At 40.6% G+C, this 21662-nt stretch overlaps 2 protein-coding genes across 9 annotated transcripts in view; one reads left to right on the forward strand and one right to left on the reverse strand.

Annotated features, from left to right (window-relative positions):
• The window catches only part of Dnai4 (dynein axonemal intermediate chain 4), a 56078-nt gene extending 47884 nt beyond the window's left edge, over window positions 1-8194 (reverse strand). For 2 of the 3 annotated variants that reach the window (XM_055628717.1, XM_055628718.1), the window contains exons 1-2: window positions 8041-8160; window positions 3368-3536 (exon numbers count right to left, since the gene is read on the reverse strand). In XM_055628717.1, the coding sequence (XP_055484692.1) occupies window positions 3368-3536; window positions 8041-8087 (216 nt within the window). In that variant the 5' untranslated portion in view covers window positions 8088-8160. Of the gene's footprint in view, window positions 1-3367; window positions 3537-8024 lie in introns of all 3 variants that reach the window. The other variant, XM_055628716.1, reaches the window with a different exon arrangement.
• Window positions 8177-21662, forward strand: part of Mier1 (MIER1 transcriptional regulator) — a 47292-nt gene continuing 33806 nt past the window's right edge. The window contains exons 1-3 of one of the 6 annotated variants that reach the window (XM_055628719.1): window positions 8177-8447; window positions 9447-9547; window positions 12055-12128. In XM_055628719.1, coding sequence (XP_055484694.1) covers window positions 8177-8447; window positions 9447-9547; window positions 12055-12128 — 446 coding nt within the window. Of the gene's footprint in view, window positions 8448-8674; window positions 8903-9446; window positions 9548-12051; window positions 12129-13190; window positions 13337-13382; window positions 13787-21662 lie in introns of those variants that run through there. The other 5 variants (XM_055628721.1, XM_055628722.1, XM_055628720.1 and 2 more) reach the window with 5 other exon arrangements.

The raw sequence follows: 21662 nt of genomic DNA on the forward strand, positions 1-21662 counted from the left end.
GGGTTGTGCATTATAGTATGTCCATCCTGTACTATATGACTAAAATCTGCTTATAAGTGAGTATGTACCATGTGTGTCTTTCTGCTTCTGGAATACCTCACTCAGAATGATCTTTTCTAGTTCCATCCATCTTTCTGTAAATTTCATCATGTCCCTGTTTTTAATGGCTGAGTAGTATTTCACTGTGTAACTGTACCAGTTTCTGTATCCATTCCTTGGTTGAGGGACACCTAGGTTGTTTCCAGTTTCTGGCTATTAAGAATAAAGTGGCTACAAATATGATTGAGCAAATGTTCTTGACTTGAGGTAAACACCCTCCCTCTGTAAAAGGTAAACTTTTTTTTCCCCTCTATTGTTTCAGAGTTTCAGGTTTTATGTTGAGCTCATTAATCAATCTGGAGTTGTTTTTTTTTTTTTCCAGAATTTTGTTTCATTCTTCTTCACATAGCTATCCAGTTTCCCCAGTCCTTTTCTCCAGTGCTATTTTTGCCATCTTTGTCAAATTAGGTGGCTACCATTACAGTGGCTTCAAAGTTAGTGGCCACCTTGTATTTGGGTCCTCTATTTCACTCCAGTGACCTATGTGTTTGCTTTGTGCTGGTACCATCCTATTTATAATGCTATGGCTCTGCAGGATAAATTGAAATTGGAGGTGGTCATACTCTCAGCAATGTTATCTTTGCTCAGGATTGCTCTGGCTGTCTGGGGCCTCTGATGCTGCTTCCATAACCAGTTTAAGGCTGTTCTTCCTATGTCAGTGAAGAACAGCATGGGGATTTTTATGGGGATTGGGTTAAATGCTTTTGAAAAGATAGTTAGGGCATTTTCACAATACTGAGTCTCCCCATCCATGAGCAGACTTTCATGTACTTATGTCTTCATTTTTTTCCTTCAGTGTTTTAGATCTTTCATTATAGAGGTCTTGTATATCCTTGGGTAGCTTGATCCCAAGGAACTCTTGGGAAGCTATTGTGAAGGATGTTGTTTCCAATTCTTCAGTTTGCTTGTTACTGGTATAGCAGAAAGCTAATGATTTTTGTGTGTAAGTATGCATCCTGTCACTTTGCGGAAATTGTCAAGAAAAAACTAAAAGATAATTTAAATAGATATTCTAACAGTCTTCTACTAATATTTCTTTTTTTCTGTTTTATTTCCTTCAGTTACAAAATTTGACATATAAAAATGTGATTAAATAAAACAAAGCACAGTCTTACAACCACCGATAAGGGATACAGTAAAACACTGGTACCTGCTACACATTCTGGAGCCACTCGCTGGTCAATATGGATCAAAACCTTCTTTATCCCCACAGTGATAATCACTCACTACTTCACATTCACAATCCTTTTCTTTTTTCTGTTCATAGCTTTGTTAAGTATCTTTAATAGAGTTTGCTTTTTAAATTTTCATAGAACACACACACACAAGTATACATGACACTTACAACCTAGTAAATTCTCTAACCAAATAGAGGTGTTGTACTCAACAATCAGATTTAGAATTAGAAGTTTTCCTACTTTCTTTCAGGAGAGCTGTTATCTTCCATTAAAAGTAGTAATTCCTTTGACGAAAGTTTCACTTGGCCGAAGACATATGAAATGTAGTCTCTGATACTGGTTTCTTTCGTTCACTGTTTTACATGTTAAGATTCATTTGTATTACTGACTACAGCTACAGTTCTTCATTTCATTGTTATATAGTACTTCATGGTGTGAAGGCTGTATCATGTTTCATTTATCTATCTATGCATGGGCATTTGTTTATTTTCCAGCTTGTCTTTGTTGTTTTTTTTTTTTGTTATTGTTGTTGTTTTGATTTTTTTGTTTTGTTTTGTTTTTGGAGATAAGTTTTCTTGCCTTGTCTGTCCTAGAACTCATTATATAAACCAGGCTGGCCTTAAAGTCACAGAGACCTCCTGCCTCTGTCTCCTAAGTGCTGGGATTAAAGGCTTTTTGTCGCCAGCACTGGGCTGCCTTGGCTGTCAAATGGTGCTGAGGGCAGAGGACATAGCTGGAGGCTGGAGGTGGGTACAGGCACTCCCTGTCATGTTGGAGCCCAGGATCCACATGGTGAAACAGGAGAACTTTTCTCTGACCTTCCTGTGTGCATCCTAGCTCCTAAGTACGTACATGCATGGAATAAATAAAAGCCATCAAATGGTGCTGCTATATTGTTGCACATGATATGCTAATTTACGAGCTTTGTTGAAATTTCTAGGTGGGAGGTTATATGTATGCTCACCTTTAAGATGCTTCTGTAGTTCTCACATGGTTCCAGCAACAGAGATGAAAGGTCTGATTTCTCCAGGTTTCTGTCAACACTTGTTTTCCCCATGTAGGTTAAAGAAACTTCCTTTATTTTTAAAACGGTATAGTCAGATGTTGCTTCAGAGCTGAAACCCTTTTTGCAACAATGTTTTCTATTTTCCCAAGTGTTTGTTTCTATGTAAAGTTGTAATTTGTTTACTACGGTTAGAAAGTAATATACTCAACCATTATACAGAATTTTATTTATCTGCTTTACTTTTAATAGATATAATGAATTGCTTCCAGGTTTCGGGCACAGTGAAAACTCCTTCAGTAAACGTTTAGGTAGAAGTATCTTCAGGTACAATCTCAAGTATCTATAGATGTGGACCAGTTGAGCCATACCACCTGTAACGCTTATGAAAGCTTTCAGTCTTCGCAGCCATGTGGGCAGGTTTATTTGTTTTGTTTTGTTTTGTAAGAGGGGAACTGATTCCCGCAAGTTGTTCTCTGGCCATCACAGGTCACCCTGGCACACATTGAAACGCAAGGACAATTTTATTAGAGTTTGAGAGAAGAACTACAGTTTAGTCAAGCTGTAACTCTCAACAGCTATGAAGAGGTGGAAGGTTAGGATGTTAATTAAAAATAAACTCGGGGGCTGGATAGATGGCTCCGTGGGATTATGAACATGTACTGCTCCTGCAGTGGACCAGAGTTCAGTTCCCATGGCCCACATCTGGTGGCTCACAACTGCCTGGAACTCTAGCTCCTGAGAATGTGACACCCACTCATGTGCATACACCTCCAAACACATACACACACATACTTAAAAAAAAAATAATCTTCAAAAAACAAGCTCAGAATTCTAAAGAACGTTACCTGAGGGTCAGAAGGATGGCTCAGTGGGTAAGGGTGCTTGCTGCCAAGCCTGACAATCTGAGTTTGATCTAAAACAAAACAAAACAAAACAAAAAAACAAACAAAAACAAAAACCCACAAGGTGGAAGAGAAACAGCTGTCCCAAGTTGTCCTCAGGTACTTTACCTGCCAGGGTGTACATATGCACATAAAGAGTAGATAAGTAAACATAACAAAATGTTTTGGAAGAGAGACATTACCTGTACTGTCTTAGAGCCAGTAACATTCAGTTTTTCTATTGACTTTGTCTCAGTTAAAGACATCATAGTTTTTGACGATCTGCTTTGATTCATGCCAGCAGGTCCTTTCCCTCCGCTTGCTCTTGATGCCACAAAGCTAATGGACCTCTTTGGCTGTAAGATGGCATTCCTATACAAGGAAAATAAAATACGGAAGACCAAGGATTGGAAAGAAAATTCAAATTATAGCAAAAGTAGACTTTCATTTAGAAGTGTGAATAACCTAAACAAAGAACATGCAGCAATAGCCACTTGAGAGTTTATTCTGTGTGAGCACATTTCTAGAGAGTTTACATGTACCATCACTTTTCCTTTCCAAGCAACCCTTAGAGGTTGGAACTAACACCATTTTATATAAAAAGACACAGGGGACATTGAGATGGTTCTGTGGCTAAAGGTGATTGTGGCGCAAGCCTTGTGACATGAATTCAATCCCCAAAGCCAGATTAGGAGACAGAAGTATCCTGCAGAATCTTTCCAGCTACCCTAGAGTAACGCTGAGGCAAAACAGTAAGAGACCCTACGGAGAGAAACAATAGGAAAGAACCAAGTCCCCAAAGCTGTCCTCTGACCTCCATGTGCATGCCCACCCTCATGGATGTACAAATACACTCATACGCAATAAAAACAATAAAAGGTTATTTTAAAATTATGTAAAGATACCAAGAATTAAAAGAAAGCATGAGATTTGATTCTAGCAGCAAAATACAAATTCTCTACTGACTCCTCTGGATCTGTTTTCTTGCTCATAAAATAGAGATAATAGTTATTCATGGATAATTATGAGGATTACACAAATTTAATTTATATATTATGACCAGGAAGTATCTGCCACATGATAAATACATTATCAGTGTATACTGTAGTTAAATGGGCAAAGTTAAACACAAGTAATAAAGCCTGGGTGAAAGTGCCCTATTTCTTTAACAAATGACATAATTTAAAATTAAACTCAATTTAAAATTATGTCATTTGTTAAATACATAAAATATTAAAGTTAAATACAATAAAATATTTGTTAAATACAATAAAATATTAAAGTTTGGGAAAGACTATTTAATTCTACTACTGGATTTAGTTCACAAATTCCCAAGGCAGGCCCAGCCTTTATCACTTTACCACTCTAGTTCTTTGTATTGAAAAGTTTTATGATGTTCTATTAGATTTTAAAAAGCAAATGTACTTCCAAAAGAAGCAATTTTAGCATTTTTAAAGCAAAACTGGACAATGAACAAATATTCAAATTTTTATTTTTTGAGTCTCCTACCCTGGACGCCTTGCTTTTATTCCTAAACCAGTAATTCTCCACCTTCCTGTAACACTTTAATACAATACAGTTCCTCATGCTGGGGTGACCCCCAACCATAAAATTCTTTTCATTGCTAATTCATAACTGTAATATAAATATTTGACATTTCTGATGGTCGACTCCTATGACAGAGCTGTTCAGCCCCAAGGAGGCTCCAACCAGCAGGTTGAGACCTGCTACCCTAACAGGACTTGGCCACCAAAACCAGTAATCACTATCAGGCCTATAAAAACTCCTTCGTGATCTATCTTTTAAGTTCTTCTCCTGCCTTCCATAGACTCATTTGAATTCATCTTTGCCACATTTTTCCTTTCCACAAGAGTTGCCATTCTAGGGGGCTGGATAGATGGCTCAGAGGTTAAGAGCACTTACTGCTTTTGCAGGACAAAGATCCAGTTCCCAGCACCCACACGGCAGTTCGAAACTACCTAAACTCGAGTTCTAGGGAAGCCACGCCACTGCCTTCTTATGACTTCCACAGGCTCCACATGTACACGCATGCAAGCATACTTACAAACACAAGAAATAAATGTTTTTGAAAAGGAGTTACTCTTCCATCTGAAACTAGATTTTATCTATATTCTGGAACCTGGCACTGTTTTTCAATAATTCCTAAGATTCCTCTATCTTATTTCCCCATGAACATAACTGGGGAAGTGAAGGCAGGAGAAACAGGAGTTCAAGGCCATCTACAGGTAGGTGGTAAGTTCAAGACTAGCCTGGGCTGAGACCTCGTCTCAAAAAATTAAAAAGATTTCTGTCATAAGTTTCCTGTTCTTCAACCCCAAGTAGATCACTGAATCCTTCCATTTTTTCCTACCAGTTAACCTTTTTTAGATTTCTGTCAGTCATTGACTGTATCATTACAGTTCAGCAACTATATCACTGTGACCACAATTTCCCCTTTTATTTCCTCCCTCCTTTGTTGTTAGATGTTTTTCTTGTGGGTAAAGGGGCCTAAGAGTTTCAGGCTCTAGTTGTCAACATGCCTCATTTAGGAAGAGAATATATCCCATACTGGCACAGGCCAGGCACACAGTACTTGACCTGAGAATTTCTTCCCTTCCCTTCCTTTCTTCTAGATACAGAAGCAGTCATTGGAACATAGGTGAGCCTCACTATACATTCAGACTAAATAGCTTTAACCCAAAGTTACACTGGGGAAGGTGGTACACCTCCACTCTCTGCTCCTTGGCACTCAACATTAGGAAAAGGTACTGCCTTAAGGTTACAAGGCAAACTCCACCTTCCAATTGTGCTTCTGCCTTGCATCTCAAGGAGACAGGGATATAACTTTATACTCCTCTCCCTTTAGATACACCCGGATTTCATGTAATTCTTTCATTTGTGATTATAACTGTTGCCATGTGTCATTTTATGTCCCAAGAAAGAAACAACAAAAAATTACAGCCACTTAAAATTTTTTTTATTTTATGCACACTAGGTTTTTTTTTTTTTTTTTTTTTTTTTAGCATGTACAATTAAAATTGACATACATATTCTTGTAAATGTGTTTTGGTGATAATATCAAAAGGCCTGATAAATACACACTGCATTATTATAAACATGGGTACTCTGAACTTCTTAAAACCTACTAAAATGGTATCTTTCGGTTTATTAAGTGTTTCATAAAACTTTAAAATTTTATTTGTTTATGTAAAAGTCTTCATTGGAGTCTTATGATAAGCTTCATTAAGCTACATATTTTAATGTTAAGATACACACTTTGATAAACTTCTTTCCAGGTTGTAAAAGATTTGTTAATCTTTCATGGACAATGTAAAAATCACAGGGCATAAAAGTGAGTACCTAAGTGATACATCTTAAAATCTCTTGATAAAGTTAACTGCTATAAAATTGTCCCCCAAACTATTTTTAATTAAAGTTTCTAAAAAGCTGTTAAATATACCAAATGATAAATGCATTTATCAGTGTTTCCCTCTCATGATTAGAGATATAATTGTAAAAGACAGTAACATTCACACACTAGAGTTTTCAAGGATCTTGTTTTGTCCAATTTGAGTTAAAGAAAAAAATTCACCCCTCTGACACCCGTACCCCCCCCCCCAAAAAAAAAAAAAGCTGAGGACAGAACCCAGCACCTTGCACTTTCCACTGAGCTAAATCCACAGCCCGTAAGTCCTCTTAAAATCAAGGTGTTGGTGCCTGCTTTAAAGCCTTGTCAATAATTGGGCCACACTCTTGTTTTGAAAAATCAAGTTGTCTTCTTTATTTACATTAAGATTCACACTTCTTAAAAGTATGGATTTGAAATTGGTAATTGCCTGGTGCTATGGGAGAAATAGTCAAGGGTAGCCACCGAACCTAAGAATGACAATGACTGTCTAAAGAAGTGGGTCTCAACCTTCCTAATGCTGTGACCCTTTGATACAGTTCATGTTGTGATGACCCCCAACCATAAAATTATCTTTGTTCCTAGTTCATAACCGTAATTTTGCTAGTGTTATGAATGGTAATGTAAACGTCTGTGTTTCCCGGTGGTCTTAGGCAAACCCTTCCGAAAGTGTTGTTCCACAATTAAAGGGGTTGCAACTTACAGGTTGAGAATCACTCATCTAAATGAAAGCTTTAAGATCTGGTTTTCAAATCCATCTTTATGTACGGCGATGTATGCATTACCCATGTGTGCTTATTATTGTCCATATCATTTCTTTCCTTTTTTTTTTTTTTTTTTTTGGTGAAGCGGAAGTATGGCCAAAAGATTGACTTACTACATTTAAGGGCAAATACAGGGTTCTCTCCACAGAGCGATTAACTGAAAGGAGGGCTGAAGAAAAGATGTGGCTGGTCTGAGAAGACCAGCAAAGCGGCTGACATGTGCGAGCACGAACTGGGCAACATTTTAGTGGACATTCAAGGAACCACTTGCAAGTTCTGCTCCACACGAGTCCATACACCCCTGGGCTTTTCTCCTGGCTTAGCAGAATGTAGTAAGCAGTTAAGAGTCTTAAGGCAAGCTGGCAGGAGATGAAAAAAAAAAAAATCCTCTGCTAGCGAACGTATTAAAATTAGCGTGGCTGCTCAGAGACCAAGGAGCTCGAGCACAGCGAGAAGGCTTGGAAGTTGAAAAGACCAAATGAAAGACTACAAGCAAAAGCGCCGGGAATAGGAGGCGAGGGTAGCCCTAAAAAGCCCCGGCTCTTAAGTCCAGCCCTGTAGCGGGGTTTCGATAAAGACCGAAATAGCCAAAGGACCCAAAGCCGCCTGGAGACTGCGCGGGATCGGAAGCGTTGGCAACCCCTTTCCAAACCCAGGCGCTGGCTGCCTCGGGGATCTAGACGAACGGACCTGGCGCGGGACTTACGCGGCGAAGTTAGCCTGCTTGCGGGTGCTCGACGGAGAGCCGTACATGGCGGCGGCCCGCAGACCAGGGCCCGGCGCCCCTTCCCCGGCGGCTCGGCGGCACCCGAGTCCCAACTGCCCGCGCCGGCGGCTCGGGAATGTTTGCCGGGCGTCATGACGACCGCGGAGCCTGGCTCAAGAAGCGGCCGCGCGGTTGGCTGGCCGCTCGAGGTGGAGGAGGAGGGCGGAGGCGGAGGGGAGGGCAGAGGGTTGGTGGAGCTGGAGGAAGCTCGGGCGACGACTCGGAGGAGGCGGGCGGCCCAGGCCCCAGGCCCCTCCCAGGCTGCGAGTCTCCCGGCTGCAGGCGGATGGATGGGGCGTCTCCCGGCGGCGGCGGCAGCAGCGGAGGCGGCGGCAGCGGCGGCGCCTGTAAGTGCGGCCTCCACAAACCGTCTTCCCCATCCTTCAGTCGGGAACGAGGGCTCCGGAGGCGCCGGCGGTCCCCTTTGCCCTCCTCCCCTCCCCCACGGCGGAGCGCCGCCCGGAAGACTCCTAACTTCCGGGGCGGGGCTGGCGGAAGGCGTGTGGGGCGGGCTCACGGCTCGCCTGGCGCGCATGCGCAGCTCCCGCCCCGCCCCTGCCCGGTCTTTCGGCCTTCGCGGTAGCGGCGGCGCAAATCCTCGCTGCTTCCGCGACGCATCCGGACTACGCTGCAGAGTTCGCCGGGCGGGCAAGGCCAGCTTCCGCCCTTTTCGGTCTTCCCTCGCTCCTAGGCAGGGGTGTGGCTTCCTGGCCACTCCCCCGTGGCTCCACCTCTGTGCCCCTGATTTCCCCAGCTGTCCCAGCCAGTCGAGGTTGGCTCCCTGGCAAGAGCATCTCCTGAGGTGGTGGGCTCAACCTGGGTCAACCTGCCATTGTCAGAGGGAGCTAGGGGGGCGAGAGTCTCGGAGACAGCATTGCAGAGAATCGGCCGTTCCCGGTGCCTGTCCCCCCGCCCCCCGCGAATGGCCTTATTCCTTTAGCTTGTAATGTAGAAGCTCCTGGCCTGTTGCCCATCTCAGGTCCCTTGCATGCTGTGTGACCTTGGGCGAGTCAAAACCCCCCCCCCCCCCGTCCCCGCTCTTTAGTTTTTTTTTCTATAAAACCTCCTCAATCTTTGTAATTTTGCAGAAGACCTTAGGCAGTTTTAAGACCAGGCTAGGTTTCTGAGGCCGCTTGACTGAGAAGACCCGGAATAGGGGAAATTAATTATTGGGCTCCTTTTAATCTTTAGCATTGCTTACAAATTGCAGGTCTTTTTGCTGAGAGATTGCCACGGGGCGGTTGACCTGGTTCTCAGGCATCCTTTTGAAAATGTGAGACCGGGGGAGCTTGTGGTAACACTGTCTCTCTCTTGTCGCTACTGAGGCTTTCTTTCCTTTAATCTAGATGGTGTGGTGGCTCGATTCTCCCAGTGCCTGGCTGAGTTTCGGACGTGGTTAAGAACCAACTGGTTGAGGTTCAATGCAGACAAGACGGATGTGATGCTGGTAGGCGAAGGGAGGGCAACAGCAAACTCCCCTCATGTAATAGAAACATCATGATTACTGTCTGTCCTCATGTTGTAGGAGTGCTAATGGCCAACCCTTTCAAGACTCTGGGTGAGATAAAATATCAGCAACGTTAAGAATTATAACAAACTTGCAACATACTGATAAAATGAGGCCACTGGACGAAATTGTCTGGACAAATTATGAAAGGAGTCCAAACTGCTCTTTGAGGAGCCTAATTTCTCTGTGTTTTTAGGATGGCATTAGTAAAAGAACTAAAGAGAAGATGATTTCTGTTGCACAGTTGTGGAGCGAGCGTCCAGATTAATGTGCTGTGCTTCACAACCTGCATTCTGCCCACTAAAGTCAAAATAAATTCAACGTCTCTGATGTCACCGAAAAAAATTTCAATTGTATTATGTCTTCACCAATACAGTGTAGGTTGTTGTTTCTAAATAAAAGTTTTAGGAAATAGTTCAGAAAATAGTTTCCAAATCGGATTCCTGGACTTGGAATTGTTACATGTATTTTCTTGATGTACTTGGAGGGGTACCTTTTTGAGTTGCGTAAGCAGATATGCCTTTATAGCAGATACATTACGAGATTTGAATCAAGTGTTGTTGCTGAATAAAAGGTTATACTAATCTTAGGTAAATATAAGTTGTCAGTGTAGTTTTTGTTGATTGGAGTATTGACTGAAGTATGATTGTGACCCTAAGTTTATTTGTAGCAACTGAATATCTCTGGAGAGTGTGTGTGCGTGTTTGTGAGTGCATGCGTGTTTGCACACCATGCATGCACACTCACACATATGCCCCTTATAGCTACCATAGGTTGTTTACTAACTTTTTTATAGTGTTGGCATTTGAACCCAGGGCCTCACATCCTAGACGAGTATTTTACCACTGAGCTATACCCCCCAGCCCTCATTTTTTATTTTCATGGAGAATTCAGTAATTGGCATAAATATATATTACCAGAGAGAATAGTTGTGAGTAGCTCAGTGTGGTAAAAATTAATATAATTTTTTCTCAAAATAAGGAGGCTTTTTAAAGTTTATTTAGGCCTTTCATAGTGTTTTCCTTTGTCTTGATATAGAAACCAAAAATATTGCATAAAAGTTATTAGTCACATTTTTTTTAGTTTAACTTAAACGTTTTAATATAGAATTCTAACAGTTAACCACATTGGATGTCACATTAATAAATCCTAATGGTTTCGATCATGTTATTGGTGGATTTTCTTGTGCATTTTCCTCTACCTTGGTCTGCTTTCAGATACATGGTTTTTTGTTAGCCCAGGTATACATTTTGACTGTTGGCATCTGAGCACAAAGAAGCTGTCTTGTGAATGCTCAGAGTGCTGAGGAACTAGAGGTGATGGGTGAAGGCAGTGTAGAAGTAGCTTCTGGCTTTCCTGACAGGGAAGAATGAGCCAAGCATTTGAACCGTTTTTGAAAAGAGCAGCCTCTTCTGGAGGTCCACTGAGTCTCTGGAAGTCTGTAAACACAGGCAGAAAAGCATGGAACTTCCTGACAGATTCAACCTGACTGAAGACTGCGAGGCCCTGCATAACAAAGATAGGGGTAGTGAATTCTTACACATCTGATAGGAAGGGGGTAAGGAAAGGTTTTCAGAAAGAGTTTCCTAAGGGTGGTTTCTGAGACCCTGAACAATTGGATTTTGAGTAGACCGAAATGCAAGTACACTGAATTCAGTAGTAATATGTTACGTATGAGCTACAGTGTTAGAGGCCTTCTCATCTCTAGGATGTCTAGAAAACACTGCAGTACAGTTTGTTTTTCTAAGAGGAAATACGTAGGAGAATTTTCTCCCACACAGGGTAGTGGCCATTTAAAGGTAATAATATTGATTGGCAATGTTGGGCAGCTTAAAGGCATTTAACAGTAAGCTCTCATTCAGACTGTTGCTGACTTGATTTTCTGACTTTGAGGACTCAGCCAGTAGCTTAAGGAACCAGAGTTTGCTCTTTACCACAGTTGGGATTTTTGTTGATGTTTTAAACTGAAGAAGCAAAGACTCAATAGACTAAAACAAGTTTTACCTTCACATTAAATTTCAACGATACTCCGGTGTTCCCTTTAGTGGCCAGCAAGTCCATGTATATTAACATCTCATTTTCCTCCTTCGTCCCCACAGTACAGCTGCCTCTAAGCCCTTTATTTACCTGTGCCCCCTCTGACCCACACATGTTCATTGTTCTTTGCCTTCAGCTTTTTTTCATCCAGTGAGAACTATTTGGATAGGAACTGACAATTTTTTTTTTTTTAAAGTTCAAAGTAGTGCCTTAATTTGATAAAACTATAGCTGTGCTAAAATATTTATTTCCCTCCAGGAATTTGTGTGTGTGTGTGGGGAAGCTTATATAATAATCTTTTAAAATAAAGTGAGAGTACTATACAGTGCAGTTAATAGTAAGAATTGTTTGTAGATTTGGGAACCTTAAAGTTTTCCTTTCTCTTCTTTCCCTTGCTTTTCTTTCAGTAGAAAATGTGCATCAGATGTTTATGTTTAATTGGTTTACAGACTGTCTCTGGATTCTTTTCCTGTCAAATTACAAGGTAATGTCCATTCGCTTGGCAGCTACTTCATTTACCTGTAAATGCAGTTGATTCATGCACAAATTGTTATCAGGCTTAAGACTTTCAGGTTCGTGTTCAGTATTTTAAGAATGGGAAAAGGCTTAATGGAATCTAGAATTTTTAAGGAAACAGAAGTAATTTAAGAAATCAGCATTCCTCCATATCGCATAATAAGTGTGAAGTTTAAGAAAGGTATGTGTGTACACATTTGTACCATGTATTTTTAATTATGGTGTATTATGTAGAGGTAATGACTATCATTTAACTGATTGATTTTGGTAGGAAAAAAGCTTGTCTTTCGGAAAAAAACCTTACTCCTTATTTTAATGTCTGCTTAAATCCTCTACTTTAGGAAATTGGAACAAGTCATTGGCCCCTGCCATTATCGGTATGGATTCCAAGGCCAGGTAGCAGCTCTAGGCCAGTGCATTAAAACAAACTTTTTAGCTGCAGGTATTGTAGGCGTTGCAAATAAGTAGGTTCTGTGTCCGTGCAGTCAAGTAGACATCCATCGAAGAGCAGCTTTTCATTACTTTTCATTTGAAACTTTTGTGTAGTTGTGCAAAAATTCATCCATTGCAGAGCAGTGTTGTTACTGGCATCACAAAAAGTGAGGGACGTAACGTTCTGTGCTCTTCATCTTTGCCCCCCTGCCTGTTGGGGAATTGGGTTTCCTTGCCGGGAATCACCAGGGGAAGTATTTGTCAGAGCACGCTTCGTGCCGCCGTTGCGTCGGGACGACATCAGTTTTCTAGCAAAAGCACGTCAGAAGTGACCGACGTGTAGAATAGTTATTTTCCGCCTTCATTGTGAGTACCCCGCGGGCCCCCATCTGGCCCTCCCGCGCGAGCACGACCCGGTGCCTAAGAGGCTGCCCTCCTGCCCGCCCCGGCCCGCCCCTCGCGCGCTCCCCGGGGACGGCGGCCTCGGGGCCGCGCGCGCCCAGCACCGCGCGCGCCCGCTCGCCTCTCCCCTCCCTCCTTCCCTCCCTCCCTCCCGTCCCGTCAAGCGGGGCGCCGCGAGGGGGCGGAGCGGGGTGTGGTGGCGCGCGCGGGCGGCTCCTGCGCGTTCCCGCCGAGGCGGCGGCGGAGACGGCGGCGGGAGCCCCGCGGCCCAGGCGCACATCCGGGTTCTGGCCGCGACCCGCCGCGGCGATGTGACCCGGTGGCGCGGCCAACATGGCGGAGGTAAGAACGAGCGCCCCTCCCCGGCGGGGCCTGGACGGAGGGCTGCGGGCGGGCTGCGCGGGCCTGCCCGGGCGGGCCTGCGGCGCCGCTGCCCACCTGTTGTCCGGCGCGGCCGCCCGGCCGGGCTCCACGAAACTTAGTTGGGTGCGGAGGCGCCGTCGGACTTGAGGCGTTGGGAGGCGGCTGCGGTGCGAGGAGCACAGGCGAGGGCGCCCGTCCGGAAGCCGCCCGTGGCGCAACTTCGCCGGCCGGCCGGCCCGCGCGGCCCGCGGACTCCTCGCTACCTGCTCCCGCGAACTTTCTTCCCTCTCGAGCCCAGGCGTCGATGCTCCCGTCAGCCCACGCCACCCCGCGCCTGGCGGCTGCTGACCTGCGCTGCTGACCTGCAGGCTAGGTGCGGGACAGCAGGCTGGCCCGCCTGTGATGAGTGATTTTCTTGATGGTGGAGAGGTGAGCAGAAGAAATTAACCCAGTAGGCCCTATCCGGCTTCAAGCTGGGGACTCTTACCCAAGCAAAACCTCTTAAGTTTCTTTTCCACCCTCTGCCTCCTGAACTGGCTTGGTTTTTTTCTTGAAAAGAAAAAAAAAAAAAAAAAAAAAAAAAAAAAAAAAAAAAAAAAAAAAAACAAACAAACAAAAAAAAACACTTTCAAATCAAAGCTGCCTGTTATTTATTTCCCCTTTATGTTTCTTTTCTTGGAGGAAGCTTTTCTTGTTTCTCTTGTCCCTCTGCTCTGGGATAGAACCCAAGGGTCTTATGCAAGGCAGATAAGCAAGCAAGCATCTACCACTGAGCCACATCCCTCCCCAGCTTTCGTTGCATTTCTTAGTAAACAAGTTCTCTTGTTCAAGAGCTCAGATGGGCAGGCAAACAAGTTGCAGTAATTAGAACGTAGAATGTGCTATAGGAAATTTTATCATTGTGTCTGGTTTTAAGGCTTTTAAACATCAGTTCTGTGGTTTGGCTTTGTTTAATTTTTATCCATGAAATTTGTTATCCGCCCCCACCCCCGGGGTTCATATTGTTATATTTGGACTTTTTGGATCTCTGTTGAGGCAAATCGTTTAAATACTTGATTGATAGCGTTAAGATTGCCAGACGTTTTCATACTTTTCTGTCAAAGGCACCCAAAAATAGATTGAGGAAGTGGATGATTTTATTTACCACTTAGCTCTCAGTTTTTAACTCATTTATTTGCTAAATGAAGTAGCTGCTGGCTACTGGTGTTTATACATAATAACCTTAACACCTTGGAGTACTGAAACTAAGATGGTGATGCGGCCGGCCCTTCATGTACTAGTCAAGCTTCCTGGAGTAGCTTTTAGGCTATTGTGTTTCCATTATAGAATGGCCTTTATATTCATGTCATTTATTTGTTTTTGGCTGTTAGAGAAAGAGAGATTTTATGGTAGCGGGATGCTTGCTTCCAGAATTAAAAACACTTAATGTTACTGGCTTCCAGCTAAGAGGCATAGGTCTGTTTTCATTTTTTACCTCTTCCTTAAAGAATTACAGGACAGGAGTTGAGCGAACACATTACTTTTATTTCACTTAAATGTGTCTGGGCTTGATCCCCTAGCCTAAGGCTTTTCCTGGACCTCATTTCTGTTGAGGTCTGGCTCCTGAGCGACAAGAGGAAGTAGAGTCTAAAGTAGGATTTTCAGGCATCTCTTAACAGGTAACCTTCACTGGACTCCTATTTGCTGAAAACCCACTAGATATGCACACTAGGGTGTTGAGCTGCTGCACTGTGCTGTGGACTCTGTCTATGCTGTGTAGTCGTACCTCGCAGTAAGTTATTGATGAGAAAATACCGAGACTTAGAAACCTTACCTAAAAGGTTGGCTGCCAGTTGCATTACTGTGAAGAGGGGAGAAGTGTGCTGTTACTGGCTATTTCTTCTTGGTTCCTGGTATAAGTCACTTTTCTTAGCTAATTCAGGAGGGATAGAATGTTTATGGTTTGCAGGAACACCTCGGTGGGACAGTTTTCAGAACTTGACTTTTGGTTTCATTGCATTTATTTAATAACTGGTATATGTTTTATATTCTTCACTTGCCTATAGGTTGCTCTTTGCTTTGGCTGTGTAGACTAGAACCCAGGAGTCTGGTGAATTTAGAGAGTTAAAGAACTTTATGTGTCAACAAGAATATGCTAAAGTAGGAGAAGAAAAGTACATTTATGGTTTTCCTTGTCTCAATTCTTTAAAAATTGAGTCTTTTTAAGAACAGAAGTTTTGGAAAAAAATGTGGAAAGATGATTGGTTGAAAATGTTTTTGCTTATGTCTATATAAACTGTTCATAGGGTTATTCTTTATGATGTATATAGTAAAAACCAATTTGCAATCTGAACAACTGTGCTTTTGATTAAGCAAAGCTGAGGGCTGTATGCATTTATTTGGGAAATGGACAGAGATTTGAAGCTTATTGAAGCACGGCTCCAAAAAAATATTTTTTTAAGTATTTTGCTTGTAGACTTACGTTGTTCTCTTCTATTTCAGAGAATGATCTTGACCTTGTTTTTCTAGGGAGAAAAAAAAAAAGCTTGATTTGTAACTATAAATGGCATTAAATATGATTAAAAAAGTTCTTTTTTTATGCTGTTCTGATCATCTTTGTGAGTTTATATTAGGTATATTTAGTGGTTATTCAATTGTGTTAACATTAAAATGTACTTAATATGCACAGAGGATTATATATTGCTCTCTTTTTTGGTAATATTTCTCAGTGCTTAATATCCCTTAAGGTTACTTACGGTAGAATTACTAAAGGAGTTATACTGAAAGGGAGGAAATTACAGAGTAGTCACAGTTTTACGAAGTAAGTGAAGAGAAAAAAACAGGGAGGAATAGTTGATCCTTAGGGCTTTTTAAGGAATATGGTGCGGGGACCTTTGGATCAAAGAATTTTGTCATTTATTTCAGAGTATGTAAACATACAGGGATTTTTAATGAAAAAAAAAAAAGAGCCACAGTACAATTTAATAGCTATTTTTTCACCTGAACCTTACTTCTGTAACAAACAAAACATTTAAGTGGACTTGCTTAATATATTAAAGTAAATATTTTAGATAATAATGCATTTACTTAATATCACATCTGTCCATCCATTTCTTTTAAAGAAACATTTCCTTCTTAGCATTATTTGAGTTTACTTTTATTTCGGTTTGTGTTGTTTTTAAGGAAATTAGATTGTGTTCTGTTTCTCTTGAGTATTAGTTTCCCCTCTTTCAGAGCAATGGATTTAAACTGTAATTCTCTATTGTAATGGATTTAAACTGTGATGAGTTTTATTTTCTTTGCTTATTATTTGTCCCGTAAAGATGTCCAGATAGTCGGGAACTCATGTGCTGCCTGAGCTTTGAAATGCTTAATTTGGTGGGACTAAGATCCAACACACTTAATAACCTAAGTGGGAGACATAAAAGCAGTGAGTTAATTTAAGGTAATGTTAGTGAAACTAATTTTTCATATAATTTAGATGCAAACACTGCCAATGAAGCATGAGTATGTCTTTATGGAAATAAACAGCTATATGAAAATTTCCTGCTTGATGTTCAGACCATGTATCATATGGTTTCAGAAGATTAGCAAATGGCCTCAGAATTCATTGCAGTGACTAAACTGTTGATTGGGCTTTTCTGTGTAACTTTTAAAAGTGTGTGTGTGTGTTTCTAAAACAGTACCACACAATAGCTTTATGCCAGCAAAAATTGTCTTTTCCTGTAGTCATAATTTAAAAAAATCAAGTCAGAAAACAATATTAAACTTTAGCTGCATTTTGAGTAATGCATAATGAAAGTAAACCTAGGTTTCAAAGGAACTTAAAGAAATTTAAGACTTTCACCCATAGAGAAAATGAAACTGATTAGGGTTTATGCATTTTGTCCTACATAACACAAATTAGACTGTGCAGCAGTCAATTCTCAAACCCAGGCTTCTGGGTTCCTGGTGCTATCTTCCATAATGCCATTATACCTTCGGAAATATTGCCGCTGTAGTAAGCTTCCTGATGTCAACTTCAAGTTGTCTGGATGGTAGTGGCATTCCTGAGAGTAAAGACACGTTTAATTGACATACATCTCCGTGGAGGAGAGTGGTGTGGTAAACCTTTACATGGTATCTCTGCATACCATCCTTGAATAGAGTTCCCTAACTCCCTCAGCTTATTACCTCTATCCTTCATGAATCTGATTTCTCTTCCACCTTCCTAAGAAAGTGATGGCAACACTTAAAGAAATGGTGATAAAATTGTTTTGGGGGGAAAGTCACAGAGATTGAGGATACAGTGAATCTTTTGACAACATTAATTTTTATAAAAATAGTAATATTCTACTTAGTCTTTTTGTTACTTAGTTTGTGTGAGAGTTCTTTGACTCTCTCACAAACTAGGGTTTTTTCTGTTTTAGAGAAGTGCAAAAAAAACTTGAACACGGTTGAAGCATTGAGATTAGAGCAAAAATCATGTAACTGGAATGGGGAGTTGTACTGGAGCAGTATAGTAGAGCTTCTGCTTTTATTTTAGCCTGTTTTTATCTTTTGATGTCTTCTACCTAGTTGTAATGTTTTCTATCCCATGTATGTGTATTAACAAAGAAGACTGTAACTTCTTAAAATTAATAATTACCAAATAGTAAAAGTACTAGTTTTTAAAAAAGATTTTAAGACTTATAATTCCATAAGATACTCCTCATTAAAACAATTAAGTAATGCATGAAAACAATTAAAAATTCCAGAATATAAAGTGGAAAAACCCTTTGCTTCCCGACTCAGTCCATGGAGATAGCTGCTGTTATTGATTTAATTAAACTCCCAATATTTTTTTTTAAATATTTTTCTCTTTTAGCCCAAACATAGAATCTGTCTCATCATATTACAGACTCATGGTGTTCTGTTACTTGGAAGAACTATATACCATTTCTAAACTATGTAAATAATGAATTTTAAAATTTTACTCAACTCTTTTTTTTGAACAAGCTATGGTAATAACACACACACACACACACACACACAACCACACAATATATATCCTGATGGTATAATGGTAGGCTCTATTGATGCTAGTAAAAGATCTGAGTCGTTACAGTCATTCATAATTTTTTAGCAATAATGTGTGAGTGTATTTTAAAGACACTCTTTTAATTCTATGTTTTGCTTATATTCAAAAAATATTTTTTAAAATGGTAAATGATTTGGCCTGTCTTGGAAGAAATTGTTAAATCTTTAACAATAACAATTTAAGTTACGTTCCTAAAGAAACGTAACTTTTCATCAAGATAATACCAGTTTTTTATATTTTAAGCATAGTTTGAGCTGGTAAAAACATTTTAGGAATAGAAAATAGTGAGGAAAGAAATAGGGGACAGAGAGGATTGACTTTCTTAGAGGTGTGCAGTATAGGGGGATCCAGAGTGATGAACTTCCTCAGCTCTGCCTTCGTCACCACTGTGGAACCTTCATCTTTTCAGTGTATAGCCTGAGTTTACAATTGTGTGAAACGAGTGGACAGAATAGGTGCTGATAATGCCATGTTTATGATTAAATTAAAGCAATTCCATTTGAGAATGTGTAACACTATGAATGTAAATTCTGCTGTTCTCTTTAATGTCTATAAAAATGCTTTCATTCGACATTGAAACTCATATATTGTGACATTAAAGTCAGTTTCATCTCAAAATAAAAGTTCATTCAAGTAAGTCTTGCGTACACTAAGAACTTTTAAAATGCTTGTTTTCAGCAAGTATTCTTTGATTTAACTTAATGCAGTTAAGTTATAGCAAACTAATCTCATCCTTCCCTCTTAAACTGATAAAATTTTATTTGTGACATAAAATACTAAAATATGTAGAGACTTAGTGTGTCCTGTCCCTCTCCAGCTTGTAAGCACTTCCTTCCTTCAAGTCTAGGATGTCTGACAATATTAGCTCTCTTTGAATATTAACAAATGTGTTCATTGGAGTACCCTGTGTTCAGCAATGGTGCCGGGCCTCTAAACATAGGGATCTTAAGGAATAGAAAGTATTTGGGGCCTTTTCTAAACATCATGCTGCCAAGTATTTGTTGATAATATTCTTTGGTATGGTATTGTCATTTACTGCTGCTGAGAGGCTTCTTAGAAATGAAGTATTCAGCTTCCATATTCAGTGTCCTATTATCATTATAATAGCTAATGCCATTAAACCTTTTCATGTCCAGTAGTAGTTACTACTTCTCTTCCTCCCACCCCCACACCCACCCCTGCTTTGAGATAGGGTCTCACTGTATATTTCTGGCTGGCCTGGAACTCTGTAGACCATACTGACCTCAGACTCTCCAAGCTCCGTCTGCTTCTGTCTCCTGAGTGCCAGAATTAAAGGTGTGCCACCACACTTGATTTCAGAAAGCTTTTTTTTTTTAAAAAATCAGAATACTGTAAAAAGTTACTGATATGTTAAAAAAAATAATGTCCAGAAGCCATTTCTGTTTGTATCCTAATCTATAATAAACTGGTTATTGTTTATGCCATATATATTTGTTCCCGACATTTACTTTAAAAAAAAAAAGGAGTATGATAGACTTTTCTATAGTACTGATCAACTTGGCACCAAATGAAGTCATTGTCCAAAGGTTAGTCGTATAGTTAGGATTAAGGTTTTAAAATGTTGATTTGCTGGATAACATGTGGTGCATACACCCATTTCACGTCAGAACTCTGTAGCTCTGCCCTTTTTATGGTTATAGTATTATTTCTGTGGCATCCTGCTCTCCAGCTTCTCATCAGAGAAACCAAACAAATCTATTGACTGTTCTGGCATGGTAACTTTTAAATGATGATGGTGTGGCATAGGAAATACATAATACTGTCTACACTGTTAGAGTTTGTTTGATGATGTTAGAAAAACCATGCTGAAGGAATGAATTATTCACTTAACAAAAGTTTAGAGGTAGAAATTGGACCTTTGAAAAAGTGTGCCTCAAAAGAAGCCAGCATAGGTCACTACTGGAATCTGGAAAGCTGAACTTCTGACAGGGCCTTGACATAGGCAGGTTTCAAAATGGAACCTAACTACCTCAGAGATCCGTCTTAAATCCCTGGCTCTTGAAAACTGAACACTTTTCTCATTTGTTTATTGACTTGCCTCTCAGCCCTGTTAGGTTTAGTAGGAGAAATAACTCTTAATAATACACTCCCACTTTTGCTAGTGACTTCTGCCTTCTCAGAGTATCCATAGGTAGCTCTGATTGAACTGGCATTTAAGGTCTCCCAAGTTACTGGGTTTGTCTAGAAGGAGTTAATGTTTGAAGATGCCTCGTTTGTAACTGTAAATTAATCTGAGGTAGAACCACACTCTCAAGTGGCAATATTAGTGAAAGTCGTTGCTACCAATTTTATCTTCATGTTTTTCCCTTGATGGTTCCGTTAGTGAGGGGTCCGGTGGTAGGGCAGTGTAGTGCTGCACATCTGTGAGCTCTGCACCCGGTACCCTGAGGCCCGGTGTCCCGAGTCCCGAGACCTGCCTGGAGTGTATGTGTTAAGCTCTGGGTTCAGTCCCTAAATGGTGGTGGTGGGGTAGTGTTCTTCTGCCTCCTGTTTCATAATTGATTTTTCTTAAGCCTTACAGACCATTTTGTTAGCAAACTTGTAGATAGTTATTTTAGTATAAATAGGAGAAATCTGTTTCTGAAGATTTTAAACTCTAAAACCATACCTCTTAATTCACCTATATTTTTGAGGACTGTATTTACTTAAAAAAATACTTATTTATTTATGTTTACAATATTCTGTCTGCTCGTACACCTGCACACCAGAAGAGGGCAACAGATCTCATCATAGATGGTTGTGAGTCACCATGTGGTTGCTGGGAATTGATCTCAGGACCTCTGGAAGAACAGCTTCTGAGCCATCTCTCCAGCCCCCTGTATTTGCTTTAAAATCTGAATTAATTCCATATTACCCTTTTGCTTCTAAATCCAAGAATGTTTCAGGTTTTTCTTTGGGTTTAAGCATAATGAAAGAGAAAGAATTACATGAAAAAGTTTAGTTTATGTTAGATATCTAAACTTACTGTAGTTTTAGCTGGGTGTGTGGTGGCACATGCCTGTAATACCAGCACTCGGGGAGGCAGAGGCAGGCAGATATCTGTGCGAGCCTGATCTACAAAGCAAGTCTAGGACAGCCAAGGCTACACAAAGAAACCCTGTCTTGAAAAACATATAAACAAACAAACAAAAAAAGCAAAAAAAAAAAAAAAAAAAAAAAAAACCCCACAAAACCTACTGTAGTTTTTGATGTCATTAGTCAGAATAGTTCTTATAATGTTTATGAAGGTGTACTACACAAAAATGC

Source organism: Psammomys obesus, unplaced genomic scaffold (genome assembly GCF_907164565.1).
Source record: "Psammomys obesus unplaced genomic scaffold, mPsaObe1.curated_primary_1811, whole genome shotgun sequence".
Taxonomy (NCBI): Eukaryota; Metazoa; Chordata; class Mammalia; order Rodentia; family Muridae; genus Psammomys; species Psammomys obesus.